This window comes from Molothrus aeneus, chromosome 2, assembly GCF_037042795.1.
Source record: "Molothrus aeneus isolate 106 chromosome 2, BPBGC_Maene_1.0, whole genome shotgun sequence".
NCBI lineage: Eukaryota > Metazoa > Chordata > Aves > Passeriformes > Icteridae > Molothrus > Molothrus aeneus.
In genome coordinates, this window is record NC_089647.1 from 19,344,498 (window position 1) to 19,365,279 (window position 20,782).

The 20,782-nt window shown below is 39.0% G+C and overlaps 1 protein-coding gene across 1 annotated transcript in view; it reads left to right on the forward strand.

Moving 5' to 3' along the window:
• C2H3orf85 (chromosome 2 C3orf85 homolog) overlaps positions 1–17,520 on the forward strand; it is a 35,168-nt gene extending 17,648 nt beyond the window's left edge. Inside the window, exon 5 of the mRNA XM_066568700.1 lies at positions 17,285–17,520. Within this exon, the coding sequence (XP_066424797.1) occupies positions 17,285–17,520 (236 nt within the window). The remainder of the gene's footprint in view (positions 1–17,284) is intronic.
• Positions 17,521–20,782: the final 3,262 nt, after the last annotated feature.

The following is a 20,782-nucleotide window of genomic DNA, read 5'->3' on the forward strand; positions in this document are numbered from 1 at the left end:
TCAGATTTTTAGAACTACATGGGATGACTCAAGAATTTCTTCTTGCGAGATGGCATCAATCCTGGAAGTCATTCAACACATCACTGAATAAAGCCTATGTCTCGATATTAACACCTTCTGTAAAGCCCAAAACACCTCTCAAATCAGCCAATAATCAGCCTAAATCAATTGATTACCATCATGCCTAGTGACAAGAGTTAGTAATGAACTGCATGTATTTTTCTGATTTAGTGGTTTGGACAAGTGTTTTAGTCAATTTTTGAGCTGGTATCCGCTAGAAACTTTGGCAGATAAACACATTTCACATTCAGAGGTTAATGTTGATATGTCTGGGAAAAGAACAGAGAAAAATGAAGGTGTAACTCCTTGGTAAGTGTAGAAACAGTTAAATAACATAGTTAAACCCCATATATGGGTCATATTTTGCAACAGAAATACTCCGTGAGCTTCTCCTCCAAAAGGGAGATCAAGTCTTTGTTTAGTGGAAACACATCATCCTGAATACATTGGAAAGAAATTTTGCTTGGGAGAGTAAAAACTGAATTGAAAAATAAGTTTGCTTCCTTCCAGGAGCAGAGCATCCATGGGAGTGAGTGAGTTTGGCTGGGAAGAGTTCATGTCTGGCAGATGCAGCCTGGAGCTGGGGCACAAAGAAGTACAGAACAGGTGAGGAGGGGAAGTGTCTGCATGAGGCAGCTGAAAATAGTGAAGTGGAAGCACAAAGTGATCTTTTAGATTTAGTTTCAATAGAATTTGAATAGAATTTTAATTTCAAATTTCCTTGCATTTCCTTGCAAGGACTCTTACGAATATTTGTGCCAATGTTTCCGTTTTTGGATGCTGCAGATGAACTCTTTCATGCATTGGTTTGTGGGGCAAGTGATTGTGAGATAACAGCCAAGTATCCAGGCAGCTCATGCAAAAAGGTGCAGTGAGCAGGAGGGCAGCAAGGAGAAAAGATGAAATGTGCCATGTGCAGGTGGAGGGGAATGGGGGTCACATAAAACACTGTGATTCTGATCCTGTTGTCTGGGAATTGGAAACTCATGTGGCCTCAAGATACAGAAAGTAGGAAAAATTAATGAACTAAAAGGATTGAAAAATATTTCTCTTTCAAAAAATAAAATGTCTGGATTTTGGACTACTACCTTTTTCATCCCCGTGCCTTTAAAACCTTCACACTTTAAAGATCTTGTACACAGAGCATTCTTTCCCAGGAAATAACTTATAAGTTTTGTATGTTGTTCCTCTAAAAGACATCTTTTCTTCTTCCTCTTGAGACTTGTTTTTTTTTTGCTTAAGGCTATCATGGGGAAGACCAAGTGATTTAGTCACCCAGCAGAGTATTTATCATTACGCAAGCCATGATAACAGTGTGTCACTCTGCTGCTTCCTTTTTTAGGTAGAGTCACTGTAAGGAGGCAAGCCTGCTGAAAAGACACCACACAGGAGACTCCAGCTTTTATGCAAAAAGGGCTCAGGTCATGCTCTGGGATTACACACATGGCCATGGCTGTTACTGTAAAGATCTCCCTTCCTGGCAGGAGGAAGAAATCATAGAATCACAGGATATCCTGAGCTGGAAGGCATCCACAAGGATAATCAAGTCCAGCTTCTGGCCCTGCACAAAATAACTCCAAAAATGGGAAGTGGCATCATCCCAAGCTGTACTCGATGGTGGAACCATCATGTACATGGGGAAAGGGTGTGAGGTTTTGCTTATTTGCAGGCCTAACATGAAGCAGAAAAAGGCAACACAACAGTTTGGACAGAGAAGACTGGGGTAGGGTCAAATTGGGGGTTGTGTTTTTTAAACAAGGAGCAGGGTGTTTGTCACCTGGTGTATGTCACCACTGGCCTGGACAGGAGAGGATGGAGCCAGACGGTGCTGTGGAGAGGCAGTTCAGACACAGCTGGGAGTCCCCACAAAGTCAGAGGAAGTGGGGACCATCCATTCTTCATTTGACCTTGCAGAATTTGTGCAGAGTCCAAAGAAACCTGTCTTACCAAGGCTTGTAGGTGCCATTAAGGAGGAGACAGCTGTGACTGGGGCATCACTCCTTTTTTCTCCTGGCTTCCCTGCTGTCCCCTAGGGCTCCCAGCACAAGTCAGTCAACCCAAAGGGCTCCAAACACAAGTCAGGAAAACTCCCTGAAAGCATCTGAAGCACAGAATTTGGATTCTAGAGTTGAAGAAGTTGGCTGGAGTTGGGTGGAAGAGGGATCATACACAGCACATAAGTCTGTTTACAACAGGCTATTGCTCATTAGTAAAAGTTTTAAACAAATATTATGTTTAAAGGCCATTTTATAACTCTTGCTATTCTCCCCTTTGGAAATCTTTGACAACCCCCATTTCTTAGCTCTCAGGAAGCAACTCCACCTCAAAAATCTCACTTCTTGAAAGAATGGTTGCAGCAAAGAGCGAACTCCCTATTTCTTCTTACACCTCCCACACAGAAGTGTCAGGAAGGTACTGCCAAAACATTTTCTACGATGACTGGCAACTTGCTTGCATGCCAAGAGAAAGGAACTTGTGAGAACATGCAAAAGTGTAATCCTGCAATTCCCTGCCTTGAAAAAGTTTTCAAAAAATGGTAATTACTTTTAATTGAATTTGAAGATGAGAGCACTATAGTTTTTATTTTAATCTAAAGCAACTCACCCGTGTCTGTGTCTTCTAACTAAAACAGGAACAAGAGACAGAATGTAGCATGCACAGGTAAAATTTAATTAGCTAATCCCTGCTCATTATTCTGGACTGTCACTTGTAATCCCCATATCCTATTTAAGAAATTATAATTTCTTCTGTAGTTCAAGTTTATTATGTACAGTCCAATCATAATTTTGTCAAAAAACCTGTCTGAGGTGAAGAAAGAATCCTGCACAGTGCTATTTGTTCATCAATAGACTAGTCAGGCTTACTAGCCTTTTTTAAAGCACTTATAAAAGACACCATAGATCAGTATCAGCATTCTGCAAGAGCCATTTTAACTATTTCCTCCAGGTGATAAGCAGATTTCTCATAGACAAAAGAGCAGCTGACATTCCAACCTTCAGATTGTTTTTTTATAAAAGCAAAATATTTTCTGTTTCTGACCATAACTGTGGTCTTAAATTATGTGCAGAGATAGGAAAGGTCTGTGCTTCACAAGTGATGGCAAAGTCAGTGAGTCTTATGTCAACATCTTTTGTCCAAATCTAATTTGATAATGATGAAAAGGTGTCACTTAGTGATCTCTCTATTGGAAATTAATTTATGGTAAGACACTTAATGAACAGGTGCTTAAAATAGCAATACTTTTTTTATACCTGTGCCAGCTTCAGCTGCACTTTTTCTGTAGCTAAATAGAATATCACTGATATTAGTTTGGACAAATAAATCAGCCCGTACTGTTTTGAAGAGATCAAAGGAAAACAAAACCCCACCAATTTCAAAGGACCTCTTCATCCCACCCCTTATTGGTGCTGTTACAACGGAAACTTCTGACACATAATTCCCTCAATAAACCACATTTCCATCCCAGAGAAACAGCAATTGTTCTTCACACCTCCTCACACAAAGATGGTTTCAAGGGCCATCAGAAAAATATACAGAGAACTAACCTAAAACTATTAACTTTCCAGACTGTAATCATTGTATTCTGTTTCTTCTGAAAAGTCACTTCACTTTTGAACTCCCATCCAGCCCTTACATTCTTTTCCCAGCTCAGAGGATTTTTGCAGCAAGAGACACAAGTTCACCACAGTTTGGAGGGGGCATTTCCCTGAACCATAACATACCAGGGATATGACTTCGACAATATGTGTTTAGACAGACCTTTATAATACAGTTTCAGGTGAAGAAAGTAAAGCAATACTGTTCTTGATGCAGTTCTTGATGCAATACTATTCTTAAGCTTTGGAGAAGTTAAGGAGATGCTGAGACACAGCTGAATACCTGTAGAGCATGAGACAAAAGCAGAAAAGAGGCAACAGAGATCAATCAGCACTTGGCTTTGGTTTGCAGTCCCTCCAGCCTTGCCTGATTCCTCTGCAGTGGACACACTTGAAGCATATACAAAGAGAATTAACAATGAGTAACATTCTTCATCTGTGCAAACACCACTTCAAGAGTTAGAGAAAGCAGTGGAATTGAGAGAAGCTTGAAACTGAGGTATAATGAAGTTACTGGCGCTGTATTGATAACTTTAAAAATCAAAAAAAGGAGGAAAAAAAAGCTCATTGTAAGTCACTGGAACAAACATGGTTTTCACAACCCTGTTCTCATTTCTGCTCAAAGACATTCTTTTATTAAAATGACTAGTAATTAATTAAAGGAAGAGCTCCAGGATACTAGCTAGTGCTTGCTCTCTCTCAAATAATGGGGAAGAAAAAATACAGAGCATCCTTCTACACACAGCCAGCAGCACTCATCTTAACTAGCCCTTGTTTCTGGTCCCTTACATTGAAGTCTATTGGAGAGAAACCCCCCATAGAAGGCAGGCCTGATGGAAACCCAGGAAACTCACAGGATATAGCAGATGTTCAGGTATATGAACAATAGGCAAATTATTGGCTCTCACAGTGGTCACTCTCCTTATTTTTTGTCTTCTGCACAGGATTAATTTTTAAAATGGTTTATTTTCAAGTCTGACATATGTCTAACTGCAGCCAGCAAATTCCTATTCACGAGCTTACATGTGTTTAGTATTTCTGTGCTTCTTTACATATATCATCCTGTGTAGACAGAGAAAAAAGTATTCCAAGTAGATTGCCTCTCTGAAGGGCTGCTTTAAGATATTTCATTTTATTGTACAGATCTATATACTGTTAACCATCATAGTAGCAGACTGCCATGACTAGAAATTTCTCCCTATTTTTTCCTAGCTTGCCAATTAACTGGGACCACACTACAGAGGGAAAAATGTCATTGCTGTTTGCTCATTCATGACCTAAGTAAACATCAGGAGGAAATCAGTCCCACCCAAACCCCACTGTCAAGTGTGTTTGCACAGGTGTCACCAATTAGGGCAGAATTTGTCCTGTAGAAAATGTCCAACCCTACATGCTGCAGAAAACTGACAAGTTGGTTTGGGATCTCACAGTGATGTTTGTAGAGCTGTCTGCACATAGCCTTAAGGTCTGGGGAATGAGGCATTTCTTTCCTTTGTGAACTGAACATTTCTGGTGTGTGTACTCTGTCTAACTGGGATGGAGTTGATTTCCTTCATAGCAGTGCATACAGTGCTGACATTTGAATTTGTGACAATATCTCTATTTCAAGTTCTCATTTCACCCTTAGCCCCTACTCCAACCCCTTTTCCAGAAGCTGCACATCATGGAGCTGTATCACCTGCCCATCCTGCCTTAGTGAGGGCTTCTCTTCTTCCCAGTATTTCAGAGGAGGTGGATGAGCACATCAACTCATTTGTGGCACCCTTTGTAAACAGTGAGGAAGAATGTGTGGCCATATAGAATGTTGTGCTGTGCTAACAGACTGGCGTGAATCCTGTTCTCAGAAGCCAATCCCTCTGTCAAGAGAAAAGGCAAAACAAAGGAACTCGGCAAACGTGCATCAAGGATTCTCTGGATGACAAAAACTCAAAATAAGTGACACTACTTCACATATGCTGTGTGCAATCACAAGGACAGTTACCTCACCATGAGGAGAGGAACCCACTGTCTGTAACTGCTTCAGTTGAAGAGGGATTTCAGCTGTGGAGAGTGTTCCTTGGGGTTTTGCAGAGAGACTGGAACCTCGCAACCATGAGCAGCCATGAGCACCTCAGATGCCATAAGTGATGACTTTAAATAGCATTTTCGGTGTTTTTCTTGTTTCTAGTGCTTATCAAAGAACAAAAAGGTGACCATGAAGACCTACAGGGTCACTTGATTTACAGAGAAGAGGAAGCCAAAGGATGTATAAATCTAGGAGAAAAAGTTTTTAAAGACAAGATGAGACTGTAAAATAAAAGGGTCATATGAAAGATGCCAATACTTAACATTTCAGTGAAGGAGCTGTGGCTTTAAGAGTTGGAGGGCAGCATGGAGAGTATTGCTAATATTTAAAAACTAGCTCATAAAATGAAAATTATGATGATGATAATAATAAAAAAACATATTGAAAGAAGAGACTTTTCAAGTAAAGGCAGTCTAACCAGCAACTGTCCAATCTGTTTGAGTCGTATATCATGGTACGCCATCTAATGTCACTTACATAAATGCTTATATTTGTTACCTCTTTATTTTTAACAGCTGTGCCATTTCCACATTGAACTGCAACTTACAAATAAGACCACAGACTGCAGCCGGAAAAAGCTGTAGAAAAGCTTTTAAAAACAGATATTTGAGCAGAACACTTATCATATTAACTATTTCTGGTAAATTCTAAATTATCTTAATTTTTAATATTTTATGAATAATTGCACTAGAATTAGAAAGTAAAGGTATCTTCAGTTGCATAAATCCAATTTTCCACTATTCCACTGCTGGCTATGCAATTTCTAACTTTTGCTTCAGATAAAGCACTTCCCTTTAGTCAGCAGACAAAAATGAAATCTTACAAGTTTCCATATAAAACCCAAAATCTGTTTTAATTTTAAAATTAGGAGAACAATATCTTGCATTTTTTTTCAACTGTGTGAATAGTATCTAAGACTCAGAGTTCAAGAGAAAAAACCTGAACAGATGCATCTAAGAATTCAACCTAGTATTCTCTCAATTTTGTATCAGCATCATAAAAGGTTTTCATTCCTCACAGTGCACAACTGCAGAACATTAAGGTCATAAACTTGATTTTCACAAAGTACTTGTGTTTTCATGCCCTGAAGCCACAAGTGGCCATCATTACTTTCAATTTTACACTTATCAGCAGGAGTCATCCCCAATGCACTTTTCAGGACACTCCTGCCACATTTTGGCATGAATACCACAACCCAATTTTATCAGCTTCCAAATTTGGAAGCCTTCTCATCTTCATTCTGTGTGGCTCATTTCCTGTGGCTATCCTTTTTTAAAATCAGCCTAACAAAGCTTTACCAAGGCCAGGCAAATGGCATAAAAATGCAATTTAAGGAACAATACTGCCTTGACCTGCAAAGAAGAGGGAGTGCAATGGATCTTAATGGCCCTTTTCTATGTAAGATTCTGAGAGCTGTGGAGGTATAATACAAACACTGAACTGTCCTGAATTAAATGAAGTCAAGATAACTCAAGGACAAAAATTTGTTTGCAGCCAATATAGATATTTGAATTCCTCTCAGCAGTACTTTAAAAATCTCATTATGAATGGAAATGGGTATTTCTTGTGGTGCTACGGCAAACCTTGAATTTCTTCATTGTTTCATGATGTGTGTTCTGAATACAGACGGGCTCTCCCAGAGATAAAACTCAGAACAGTGTAGCATAAATGATATCCATAAATAATTATTTCCTTAGCTTATCCACTAAAAATATCACTCCTGCTTGAAATACATAAATCTGGATATAACTCCAAACCAGGAACATTACACGTAAAGCTTTAGTGAGTTCTGCAGCATTACAAGAAAGCTGCCGCTACTTCAAATTCAGTGTTAGAGCTTGGTACTTAATTTTTTTGAGGAGGAGGGTAAACTAGAATATATCTTCTTCTTTCATCCCTTATCATGGCTACAAATATCCCACTTAGAGGCAAAGTTATGCTTTGAAATAAATTGCTGGGCTTCAGGTTATGAATCTTAAAAAAAAAAAAAGAAAACCCACAGAAGTACCTGTAAATAATTGAAGGTACAGTTTTGCATTACAAAATGACCTTGTGTCACATTTTATAAACAGCAGAATTATCTTAAAACAAAAAAGGTGACTATTATTCTGTCTACCATGCATGCATTCAGAACTTGGTATTATGGATGTGCTCCAGGAGGAATGTCTTCTATTTTCTTTGGCTGTATTACTTAAGGGAGGGCTGTTAGCCAGCTGAGCAAAACAGCTGTGACTTGGGAGCCCAGTGGAAGAGAATGGCCCCCGTAGAAGATTGGCTTTTGCATATCAGCTTAAACTAAGCTCCTAAAAGGGACAGAATATTCTGTGACAATCACTGGAAATTGAGTGACATTATTAATACAAATGTTCTGCCAAGATAATGGACAGACCTGCTTATCTGTCCGTAGTAATTAAAAAGCTCTAATAAAATAATATTGAAATAAATTTCAATGCTTTTTATGATGGAATTCCTCACAGGAAAGTCTTTTATACAGCTTCAACTTTAAGTTGCTACTAATTTTTGAAAGTTAATGCGATGATAACTTTCAATAATATGGCTAGTGCACATTTCTATGCTGCATTAATTGTACATTTACAGCTCCAAAGAAGACATGCACAAAGAGGAAAAATACAGGACATATCATCTGCAGTTGTAGACAAATGAAAACAGTGGCTATCAGCCCCGCAGCATTTTCATTAAATATAACTATTCTTATCCAGCATTTGTATGCATTAAATAATCATCATGCTTCCCTAGCTCTCCTCCTTCCCTGGAGAGGTCCATGGATCTAACTGGCACTCTTGTAGGACTTACCACTTCTACAGAATACTAAACAGAGAACTAAATAATTTCTTTCCCCTGGCATCCTAATTAGGACAGTATGAAGTTCTATGCTCTTAAGTCCTAAAGTCAGTGAAGAAACTGAACAAAGTCTGCTACATTCACATCAACAATTACTTACTCTTTTTTGTCCCCACATAACTTTTTCACTCCATGTCAGTTAGTGCAAAATCCTGCCATAACCAAATTTGTGCAAAGATCTCCATAATCAGAGTGGAATATTTTTTGTTGCTAACACATAGCTGTTTAGATACCCATTCTTCTTTTTCTAGGACACTCCTGTTGCAAGAAAGCCTTGAATCTTTAATTTTCATGGCTGTTTCATGAGTGGAGCCATGGCAGGGAACAGAAAAGGCATTAGGATACTTAGGGAGGGGGAAGAAAATATAATCTCAATGCCAGCAAGAACAAACTGCTGATACAACTGATTTTAAATCTTCTTCCTAGGTGGGAGACTAACAGAAAACAGCTGAGATTTTCACTTTGAAGAATGCTATTGAACTGGAAAGAATATTATGACACTAGAAAAATAATGCAGATTGTACTTTGCTGATATGGAAATATGCAATAATAGCAATTAAATTAATGTGTGTCCCTACTGAAACAGCTGATTTTTTTCCTTGCTTGCAAAATATTATCTATCCAAAGATACCAGTTACAGAGAAAAAGGGACATTTTAAAGAAGATGATACTTAACCAGGGACCATTTACAGGATAGTCTGATGCCCCAGTTCCTACTGTGAATCTATGCACACAGAGTTTGCCATCATCAGGTTTTATTTAGAAATTAATGCCAAAACAATTCTCTTCTCTGTGAATCAAATCTGTTCTTTGAATTAAGCTGAGAAAAAAATGAATACTAAATGAAGAACTCAAATGTTTCTATGAAATTTATTTATGACCTTCTAGGGAGCTCCCCTCACAGAAGACACCAGAATAGTTCAAAATGTTGAGAGCAAAACTATGAAATTTTATCCATGTATATGAATTGTATCCATGTATTTTTGACACAGTCCTTTAATATCCCAGTTTTGGAACTGTGACACCAGAAAAACTCCTCAATTCCTAAACAGGTTTTTCAAATCAAAATAACGTTGGATTGATATGTAAGCTGTGGTATGGTTAGAGATCAGGAAAGGGCAGCTAAAGTTTGCTAACAAACAAGAATTTTTACATCCTCAAATGTTTGTAAGCTGGGGAGAGTTTTTAATTCATATGAGCCTAAGGCTGCACAGCTTTTCAGTTGGATAGGGGAACTAGGAGGAATAAGGATTATCATGTACACACAGCACAAAATAGTCTGCATGCAGGTACCTGGGCCAATCACTAGCAATACATAGCATACAGTGTAAGGCCCCTCTCCACCACACTTCAATTCTGCTGATTTTCCAGGCTACATCTGATATTTTGTCTGTCTCTCTTTCAAGTGAAAATTCCATTATGGGCTGATAATTATCAATAGCACTACTGCTGGAGTATTTCACACACACACACAAAAAGGGAGGTTTTAAAAACAACTCAAATCAGCAATTTATAACAATTTAAAAATTGAGATGTTTCTGACCTGTCCTAATTGTGACAAACTGAAAATACAAGAAATATTATCTGGGAAACAGAAGATGGGAAGATTCATCTGCATATGCAAATAGTAGATTATGGTTTGGGGTATTTTGCTTTTATAGACCTCAGATGGACCATCTGGATCAAAAAATCCAGAAGTTCCCAGGCATGCCTGTGAAAGCACTATCCATCTAATAAGGTTCAGTACATAGATTGGAGGCCCATTCCACAACAGCAAACAGAAAGCTCTTTGTCCCATCATCAAACCCTTCACAGTTAAATGGGAAAGAACTCAGAAATCAGATAAAATACTAGACCTCCCGCTTCAACACTGGGTAGAAGATACAACTCAGTTCTTAACTGAGGTCACTTTTATTGTGGCTGCATTTTTTTGCCTGGTTAAGCAGTTGTGTAGTGCTTCATTTCCAGCTGGATTTGAGCCACGACAATTGTGCAGAGAGGTCTACAGTGCATTATAAGAGAAATAGATTCTTAAGTTTCTACTGCCATTCACCTTCCATAATTCAAATTGCTGCCTGAAGTGCACCTTTTCAAAATCTAATTGGGGTAAGGATTTAATCGTAACCTACCATACCAAATTTATGTTGCTTCTCCCAACAATCCATCTCCATGCAGTCTCACTGTAGTTCCTCCTCAAGGTAATTAAGTACTATATATACATAAGACGAGAATCTACAGTGAATAAATTGCTTATTTTGTATGGTTTTTCGTATTTCAGAGTAGCCTTGCACTCTTTAAACACTGTAAGGAAGAACATTGTCAGTAGGTAAAATGGACCCCATTTACCATGGGGTCCATTTTACCTGCTGACAGTGTTCTTCCTTACATCCTCTGCATTAGAAGACTAATCACAATAGTTGCAATGTATGCACTGCCTTGTATTTTGTCCTTTTTTTTTGGCAGATGACAGTGAACAAGAGCTGAGACATCTTCAAAAGCTCCTTCTATTAAGGAAAATGAAAAATCTCATTTTTTTTCACACAGAGTGTATTTTTGATAAATAAGAAACAAATGTAACATAAATTGAATATGGATAAGCTGGAAACATTCCCTGATATGATCAAACCCACTATATTTAAAAGGCAGTGATGAGGGCATTATCAGATTTGATTTTGAGATGGCGGATCAACTTCCATCTGCGTACCTCAGGAAGTTCATTAGCTGTACCACAGGGTTACGCACACAAGTCCCTGTTCTTATACTTGAAAGGGCATGGAAATACTTACATTAATGTGTATGTACTGAGACTTGAACATATCTGAACAGTTCTGGATGCATGGTTCTTACCCTCTTTGAAAGCCATCATGGTGCACTTCCTAGTTGCTGCCTGACTTCAGCGCCCTGGTTTGCGCTTGGTTTTTCATGTGGATTCCTACTCATGCACTTTGGGAGCCTTGGAGGGTAAGATTTGAACAGAATCATCCAGCAGTGGCTTCAAGGGCAAGCAGAACCTCTAGGCACCAATGGAACAAGGTTTACTCCTAGTCCAATAAAGGACTGACAAATGGCACACAAGGATTAAAAAGGCAAAACCAAGACGAAAATAAAAGTGAGTCTAGCAGAAATACATGGATTATTTTCAGACTATTAAAGTTTATAAAATAAAGTATTTGTGTCCTGAGTGCTCTGCATTTGGAACCCAGGAGAAATATACTTAAAAATAAGGGACAATGACACCAAGCAAAATTGCTCCTTTGGGCTCACATTGTACAAAATAGTCCTACTGCTCCAATTGCATTTGAAAGATTCAGGACTTCCCTTTCCTCCAGAATCTCTGGGACAGGCATTTTGGTTAAGGAAACACCATGTCATCATTGCCGATTTTAGCTGAAATGCATTTTGCTTGCAAGCCCCATCAGAAAGTGAAAGGAGGTAGGTTCTCAGAGAATAGGTTTGTTATGGAAAACTAAAATAAAGGAATTTTGTAAGGACAGGAAAGATGAAGACAATTCATGAAGAGTACTCCAAGCATAGCTGCACATGACTTACCTTCTTGAGATTAATGAATTTTGTCGTACATGCCAATAATTACTTCCATTCACATGGAACAGGTCCAGCTGCTTTCAGCATCCACAAATGAGAAGCAGAAGGAAGCAGAAAACAACCATATTTTTCTATGTCCAACAGTTAAAATCAATGGATAGCAAATAAATTATGCTAAGCACAATTAAACACAGAATTAACAGTAACATAACACAGCAAGACAGCCGAGATGAATGAGAAATGGCTTTTATTGCATCATATTGAGAAACTGAATGATACGTTGCCAAGATATGTGTTTACAGAAATATGAACCTGAGGTCAAATATCTGGTTGGCTTCTATTGGAACATGTATTCATCTACGCCTTGCTTGTGGATGTTTCTAATCCCTTCTCCTACTTTTATGTGTGAGGAAAACTCCTACTCTTGTGGTAGCTACTATTTTAGCATTACAAGGGGCAGGAATGCTGTTCAAATCCATGCTCATGCAGGTGACATTTGGTTATTAGTGAGTGGATTAGACATGCCCCACACCAGATGAGAGATGGCACAGCAGCTGCCATCTCTCATTTAAAGCAGTCGGCTTTAAATCTCTGAGATCTTCAGAACGCTGCTGACAGCAAAACAAGGCAAACTCAGCTAGGCTGTGCCTGCACAGTACTTCATGGACAGATGGAAGCCTGGTCCACATGGGCTCCGGTACAAATAGCTGTGTTCCAAAAACCATGTCCCGATTACAGCAGATGATGGGCTGGGCTGATATATCCAAGGCTTGAATCCTCAATGAGTCTTGAAAGCTAGGGCTTATGATGGCAGCAAGGAGCTCAGCTTTGGTTAGCTTTGGTGCAAGTACAGCAAACACACACGAGACTAAGAGGTAACATTTAGACTTTCTCAGTTACATCTACGTTAGGGTTCTAAAGTCCAGGTACATGAATTTGTTCATCTGTTGCTATAACAACTCTCGGTTTTCTATTCAGCAACAGCCTTGGCCCTGACTTAAGTCCTGTTATTTCCTTTATTGCATTCTATGCTGTCTTTCAAAGATATTTCCAATGACCATGGTAAAACAGCAAACTAAAACAGCAAAATCACCTTTCATTAGACAATTATAGCTCAGCCATGAAAGAGAACCATAGCTGTCGCTATAGGACACCAAATAACACAAGCGCACACCGCTCTTCTCAAGGTGAAGAAAAAAAGGGAAGTTTATTTTCTGACTCCAACATTTATAGTTTTCCAAAAGTGACAGTGGATTGGAGGGTGAGAGTGCCATCTCTCCAATGATACTGAACAAACCAACAGTCCATCAACTTTCTCCTCTTCCATAAAGGAATGCAACACAATGAGTTATTTACAGAAAGTGTGTGAGAAAGTTCACTACAAGAATGTCAACAATCAGAAGGCTTGGAAAATCTTAAAAAATCAGGGCGACACATAGCATACCCCATCACCCTTGGAAAAAATTGGCCCAGGTTTACGTTGTGGAGATAATTGCCCAAAAATACTACAGAGCTGGGTTACTGCTGTAGTGTGCCTCCAATTCTAGGAGTTGAGGAGCGCTCCTGGGAGCTACAACAAGTAGACATTGAGTTCATGCACTTAACATGCCAGAAAGATATGGATAATCTCTAAAATCAATGTGTTTAAAAGCTAGGGGTGTGATAATTCTGCTTTGTCTTCTTAAGTTGCAGCCATTCCTGCTCAATGCAAGAAAAAAACAACCAGCTTTCAGCACAAAGTCCTCAGATATTATCCTCTGAGTTAGGAGGAGATGGGGAATATGGAACCATTTACAGCCATACCAGGATCACTGCTGGCAGTCTGTGGGATGTTCCTTTGAGACATGCAGAGGAACCTCCTTCCAGCTTTCCTGCTTCACTGAATCTCCATCAAGGGGCTGCTGTTCCCACAGCAGATAGAAGGACTCTTCAGGCTCTGTCTTCCAGCAGCATTTTACCTCCCGTGTCAGAGACACAGAAGTGGGCTCTTTCTATCAAAACAAAGCTATGCCACAGGCTTTCCATCATCTTTGAATGATGGGCCAAGTACAACAATTGATTTATAACTCCTGATATGAAAAGACAGGCAGAAAATTCCCATAGTAGACAAGTGAATAAAACAGCAGCTTTGAAGGAGAGGAGACAGGCAGGGCCACAATGAAATTGTTTCCCTAAGAATGCGCTTATAACACTTGCCTATAGATTTCACTGGAAAATCTGGTTCAAAATAAGGAAGCCTAAATCTATTTGGTTTCTCCCTGATCTCTTTTTTCCTAAAGAGTACCTGACAGGTGGAGACTAAGCCAAGAGAACAGAGTCCCTGCATTAATTGTTAATGGAGACAAATGCCAGGTGCAGATGTCAACTGCAATTTTTCATTCCTCGCTGATAGCACAAGATTCCACAAAGTAATGCTAAAATGTTAGGGTAGAAAATTCACTCATGGCTCCCCTAGTCATTTTGTGACTTTTTAAATAGCTTTTTGTTTCCAAAATGCAATTTCACTCTGGTACTTCCCTTATGCCATGTAGCTTTGTCACAGTTGATCTTCATTAAAACTGAAGACACTATAATAGAAGGCACAATTTTAGAGTAAAGGTAATTGTTCTGTAGTCTGATCCATTGCGCATGCCAGCATGCAAAGTAATGTTATGCACTAACACATGCTGTGTAGTGTTAGATATTGACACAAACAGAAGTGGATTTCCCAGTTTGTTTTGATTTAGGAATCACAGTGAACACATCTCTTAGGAGCATTTATCTACAAATGAAGAGTCACAGACAGAAGCAAGACTTCAATGCACAGACAGGAGAACCTGGAAATCTTTCAGAGTTTAGCATGAAGATGAGACTTATTTCATTTTGTTGACCTTTTCAAGAGTATGACTCGCTGGAATGATCCTTTTGTTTTTGTTTCTGTGAATGAATATGATTTCACTTTTGTGGAGTGAATGGGGATCTAAAATCACCGGCATTTTTGCCTCAACCATCAAATGGGGTGTTACACTTAGAGCCTCTGCAACTGCAAAATATGAATTGTTTGCTGCTATGCTCCAATTTTGTATGTTGACCAATCTCCAAATTAAGGGAAGACAGAGCAATTCAAGTGCACCAAAGTTCTCTCAATAGCTGTCTTTTGGCACTATAACTCTTCCTGCCCCAAAACCTCAGCTATGGCTTCCCTCAGCTGTAAGACTGTCCGTCTGAAACCTGTGGTAATCACATATCCTCTAAACAGAGAGAGACATAGCTCTCTCCCAGGATTTTCCTGAGAAGCTGTGAAAAAGCTCAGCGAAAAGAATGAGAAACAATTCTTATCTTCACTTGCTGCACCTGTTGTTGTGCACATGTGGAATGTGTTATGAAGATTTGTTTACCAAAGAGTGATTTCTTAATTGGACACCGGTGATGGTGTTTTGGATTCATTGACCAATTGGATCCACACGTGTGTTTTGACTGTCTGGCAAGGGCAATGGGTTTTTCTTAATAGTATAGTATAGTGTAGTAACAATAAAGCAATTGGTCAGCCTTCTGCAATCATTGAGTCAATGCTCGTTATTCCCTGGCGGGGACCGCTGCTACAATAGAAACATGCTGAGTATCATTCTAAAGTAGCTGATTTACAGAGTATCTGTTCTAAATCAACAACCAGTAATGGAAGGCATGTGCTCATTTAATGGGTATTATGTGCCTGGAGTATATCTCTCCATTTAGTATTTGATAAAATGATGGAGGCATTTCACAGTGAAATGTGCTTGCTGTGAGGCTGTGCGAGCTGGGGAGCCAGGGGAAGATATGTTGCCCTTAATAAGTTTAATAGAGGCAGTTATGTTCAGAAGATAGCACCTGATCTGTCAGAAGTTGCTTTAGTCTTTCTAAAGGGGATAAATGTTCAGTAATCATGTCCTGAAAAAAGGGCTGGATTCTTTCTTTATTGCATTAGTGTAGATTTAATGGGGAAGGAAAGGAGAGGCAGATCTGAATAGACATGGAAACCAACATTTGACTGTATGTAGAGACTCCAAGGAAATCAGTTCAAAGTCTAATGAAATTGACTTGGAAGGTCCTCCATCTAGTGATACTCATGAGCACATAGGAAAATAATGCCTTCTTGAGAATTTGAACCAAAGATCTCCCAATGTGAACAGGTTGGCTAATAGAGAAGAGGATGTTTTCTTTTTGGTTAACAGATTAACAGAACTGTTTCCTTTTTTACTACATATGCATCTTTTGTCAGTATTTGAAATTTCTGAACATTGTAAAAAAACTCATCCATCTGGACTTGATCTGGTTTAAGGACAGTTTCTGGGGTTGTGTTTAACAGCAAGAGACTCCTTATAGTATTGTGATGATCCTTTAAATGGGAATATCTGAACACTAGCAAGAAAACCCTTTCTTGAGAGCCTCCAAGGGAGACCTAGCTGTGCCTGCCATAACCTTCTATATGCTGTTCTTTGCACAGATATTACCATATTCTTTTTGAGGGCAGAAAGAAGGACAAATAATGAGAATTCTGGTAGAGATCGATCTAGCAAAGGTTATTATTAACAGATCATGTGCAGTGACGAGGGAGAAGGAATGTCAGGGACATGTTGATTCTTCATCCAGTTTGCTTTTAGTAATATAACTGGGCCTGTAACCTAACATGTTAACTCTTTCAGTCCTGCTTACTCTTGAAAACTTCAGTCAGGCAAGGAATACTATAACTATGCATGCTATAGGCAACATTAAGATACAAAGTTTGGCAGAATACTTATCACAGTTGTGTACTGTGGGGGGAGGGGACAAAGATTATGAAGTGGGACACCCTGGGACAAAACAATAAATCATAAGTAAAATACACCTTTTGTTCCAGAAAATTCCCTGTTCCCCACCTTTCCATTGGATCTCTCCCTAAAGACCACCCCCTTCCCGGTTTTCTATTGGTGTACTCCAGTCACCCCACAAAAAGCCCACCTCTGTAACCCCTTCCTAGTGGTCAAAGGGCACCTCCGAGCCCGCCTAGTCCTTCCCCCTTTATAAACCCTATTCTCGCCCGGCTTCGGGGCTCGGCACCCTGGCTCCGCTACCCTTCGACAAGAGCTGTACCCCTCTTTCCCTCCCTGCCTGCACCCTCGGACTTCCCGATATTAAAAAGCCTGTTGGAATTATACTGGAGTCACCGAGGCCTCTGTCCGGCTGTGCCGTCTTAAACATCCGGGACTGCGCGTGCGCATGACCACGGCTGGATCCCCCCGTGGCCACACGCGCCGAGGAGGGGGCCCGCGGGCACCCGCCCAGATTCGGGGCTCCCGGCAGCTAGCCGGCCCCGAAAAGCCGCTGTGTACCAATCAGAAATGGCTCATGTCAAGAACGCGCACAGTAAAAAAGCAAGCTAAAAACCACGTGTTTTAGAAAATCATCTCAGCTTCTGAGAAGCAATTACTCCCACCTACGTATCTGGTTATAAAGTCTAGTTACTTAGAATGATCTGGTTATAAAATTTCTGCATGACAAAAAGGAAGGGAAAGAGAGATAATCTTGGATCACAACTTCATAGAGTGAAAAAGAACTAAGATGTTCAAAACCATTGTCTTGATATTGTAAAAACACATATTTATAAAACTAATTAAGCAATGAGGAAGCCAGGATTTTATACTAGTATTTTGCCTTTGACTAACACTGTTGTACTTTATCTCAAATTGCAGTTGTCTATGTCAAAAGATTAATTTAACTCTAGCATTGATGTAATAGATTGAGCTGACCAAATCAAACTCACCCTCAAAATACATAGTTATTTGTGCATGTTTGGTGAGCAAGGATAGTTTAGTAACCAGTCTGAATAATCCTTCCTGCAAACAGCTCATTGTCTCCAAAGTATTGCAGATTTGAAATTTTCTGCTTTGTTCATCAGAATTCAGAATGGTTACCAAGTATCACCCAAGAATTACAGATACAGTCCATAAATGACAGGTCAATTAAGAAGGCAACATGAATTCCCAAAAATGCTGGAGAACAAGGGTTGCACAGAATACATTACAAAGAAATTGCATAAGTGACTTGATTTTTGAATTAGAAATCAGAACAGAGGATAAGTAGGAAAGTGCAAAAAAATCAAGATAGAGCTATAATGCCCTCAGTGAGTACTCATGTCCTACTGGAGCTGAAAACCTGTCAAATTCAGAAAAGCAAAAAAGTTGAAAGCTGTAAGAAAATATGTAAGTCAATAGCAACATCTAAAACTTAAGCATCCTCTGATTTTGTGCAGGCGGAAAGGATTTGTTAGGTTACTGTTACAGTACCATAAAAAAACCAGCACAGGACTGTGAAGAAGCTACTGAACAGCTTGAAACAAATAGCACAGATGGATCTAGAAATCACTTGCCTGCAGATGACAGCTTCAGCAGAAGGTGGTACACTGGCTGTAGAAATCAGCCATTGCCCTCTTACCACAGAGATATCCATTGTTTCTGTCACTTTTTACATCATTGCTACCAAAAGAGGCAAAATAATTCACGTACTGGATTCAGATTGGGCCAAAGAAAAAGATATCTCAACTCAAATAATTTGTGCTGAATAAAGTTTTTCTGGTAAATAAAGTCTTCTGAAATATGCACTTGTGAGCAAACCAAAACATTGCATGAGATTAACTAAATTCCAAGGAATATTTTTGAAACAAGATAACTTGGGGGCAAAAAACCCCACCTTAAATAAAAATGTTTATTTAAAAATTATTATTTTGAATAAAATATTATGATTGGCAATTTTGTGTTTAGAAATCAGATTTTTCAGTTTAGTTCCTGAGGTCAAATATTATTAAAAATTAGGATAAATAAAATTAACCATAGAATTTTACTACAGAGCAGAATACTTGGTTTCTAGTAAAACAATATATTTGGAGTTGATTTATCAGTTCAGCCTTACCTTTTGGTTTTTGTGCTTGCAACCCAAATTTAGTTGTGAAATACAGTGATTTAAAATAACAAATCTAATTGGAATCAGCTTCAGAGTCATAGCTCTTGCGTTGCTCTGAGGGAGCAAAGGCAGACTACAGAGTTCCAGCAGCCCCTGGGAAACTCTACAAGCAGGATTAAGGAAACTGCTTCTCCACCTGTCCAGAACTGAGGTATAGGGATAACCCTTGGTGTTCAGCTTTGCTCCCTGCACCTCCATTAGCATGCTAAAGGAACCAGGACGTTCAGAGAGGACTGAGTTCCACCCCTGGCTCCAACGGCAAATGAGTAACTTACCTGATACACAGGGAGGAAGGATTCTTGTCCAACACATAAGTAGGACTAAACAAAACAAAAAGCTGTTTCAATTTCTCTATCCTTTAGCGTCAAGAGTGGTCCAAAGTCACAGATCAAGATTGGTAAAAACCCGTGGACAGAGGCTGGGCCACCTCAGAATTACAGGTTTGACATTTTTCACTTTTCTGTCTATAGAATGGAAATAAAACCAATTGAGTTTTATCAAAGTGAATATGCATTATTGATTTCAAGGCACTCAAAGGCACTATAGTAACATCTTCAGGTACTATAATAACAACAGGCTCTATAAAAACCATATGAATAAATACAAAGCTACCAAGTTGGCCAGAGTAGGCCTTTTCTGCTAAATGAAAGGAATTATTTTAACATGGGCATAGTTAATGCACTGTTGAATTATTAACCTGCATGAGTGTGCCAAAGTGATTAGTTCATTATTAAGGTTTCCATTTTGCAAAACTCTAATAAAATAGTTCAATAAAATAATTTTGTATTTCAATCTAACTTATTAAAGAATAGTTAATAACAGTAGTTATGCAGTAATGAAAGAATAATAAGGTATGCTCAAAAAATCTGGAAAAAAGGAACAAGAAATGCTCCAGGTGTGACATTTATCACAATCATAGTTTCCCAAGGAAGAGAACAGTAAGAGCCTGATTGAAAATGTTTGCCAACCTATATTGGAAGTATCTCTACCAACCTTTGTTATATCATCTATGCTCAATAATAGTATTCAATTAGTGTATCCCAGACTCTTACTTAGGAATATAAAGTTTAACAAAATCACTGTATTTCTAGCAAAAGGCAGACTAAGAATGGTATATTGTTGCAATAAATAAAAATAATAACAAGATCAAACATCCAAGATAATGCAACACCTTTGAGATGGTTTAATTAGACTGGATCAAACAGGAATTAATTTGTTCCCTGTCATCATCTCAGGTAGGAACTCTGAAGAAAGACAATATGTCAGATCTATCTGTGCTTTATTTAATGTGAAAATGGCAATAGATTCTCTAGGGATCATCAGAGTGGTAAAACAACTTCTTAATTACTTCAGTAGTCTCATTTCACCACTGCTTGGAGAAACAGCCTGCCACAGCCCCTTGACTCTTGTCTCAGCAAAACACCTGTCCCACATGGCAGAGACAGAACTGCACTGAGATATCAAGCCTTGGAGTTCCATGCATCCCTCAGAAATACCCCACAGTGGCTGCTGTCAAAGAGAAGGTGTTAAAGGTGAGCACACCTTCTTGAATAATAGCACAGACCAGGAAGATTCTTAAGGAGGTGGAAATAAGAAATAAATGAATTGTCATCCCACCTTCCTGACAGCTAACTCCTGAATGAGTGTTGGTGAACAAAAGATATCCAGGTCTTCCACTAACTGTCGCCCAATTGTAGTTACA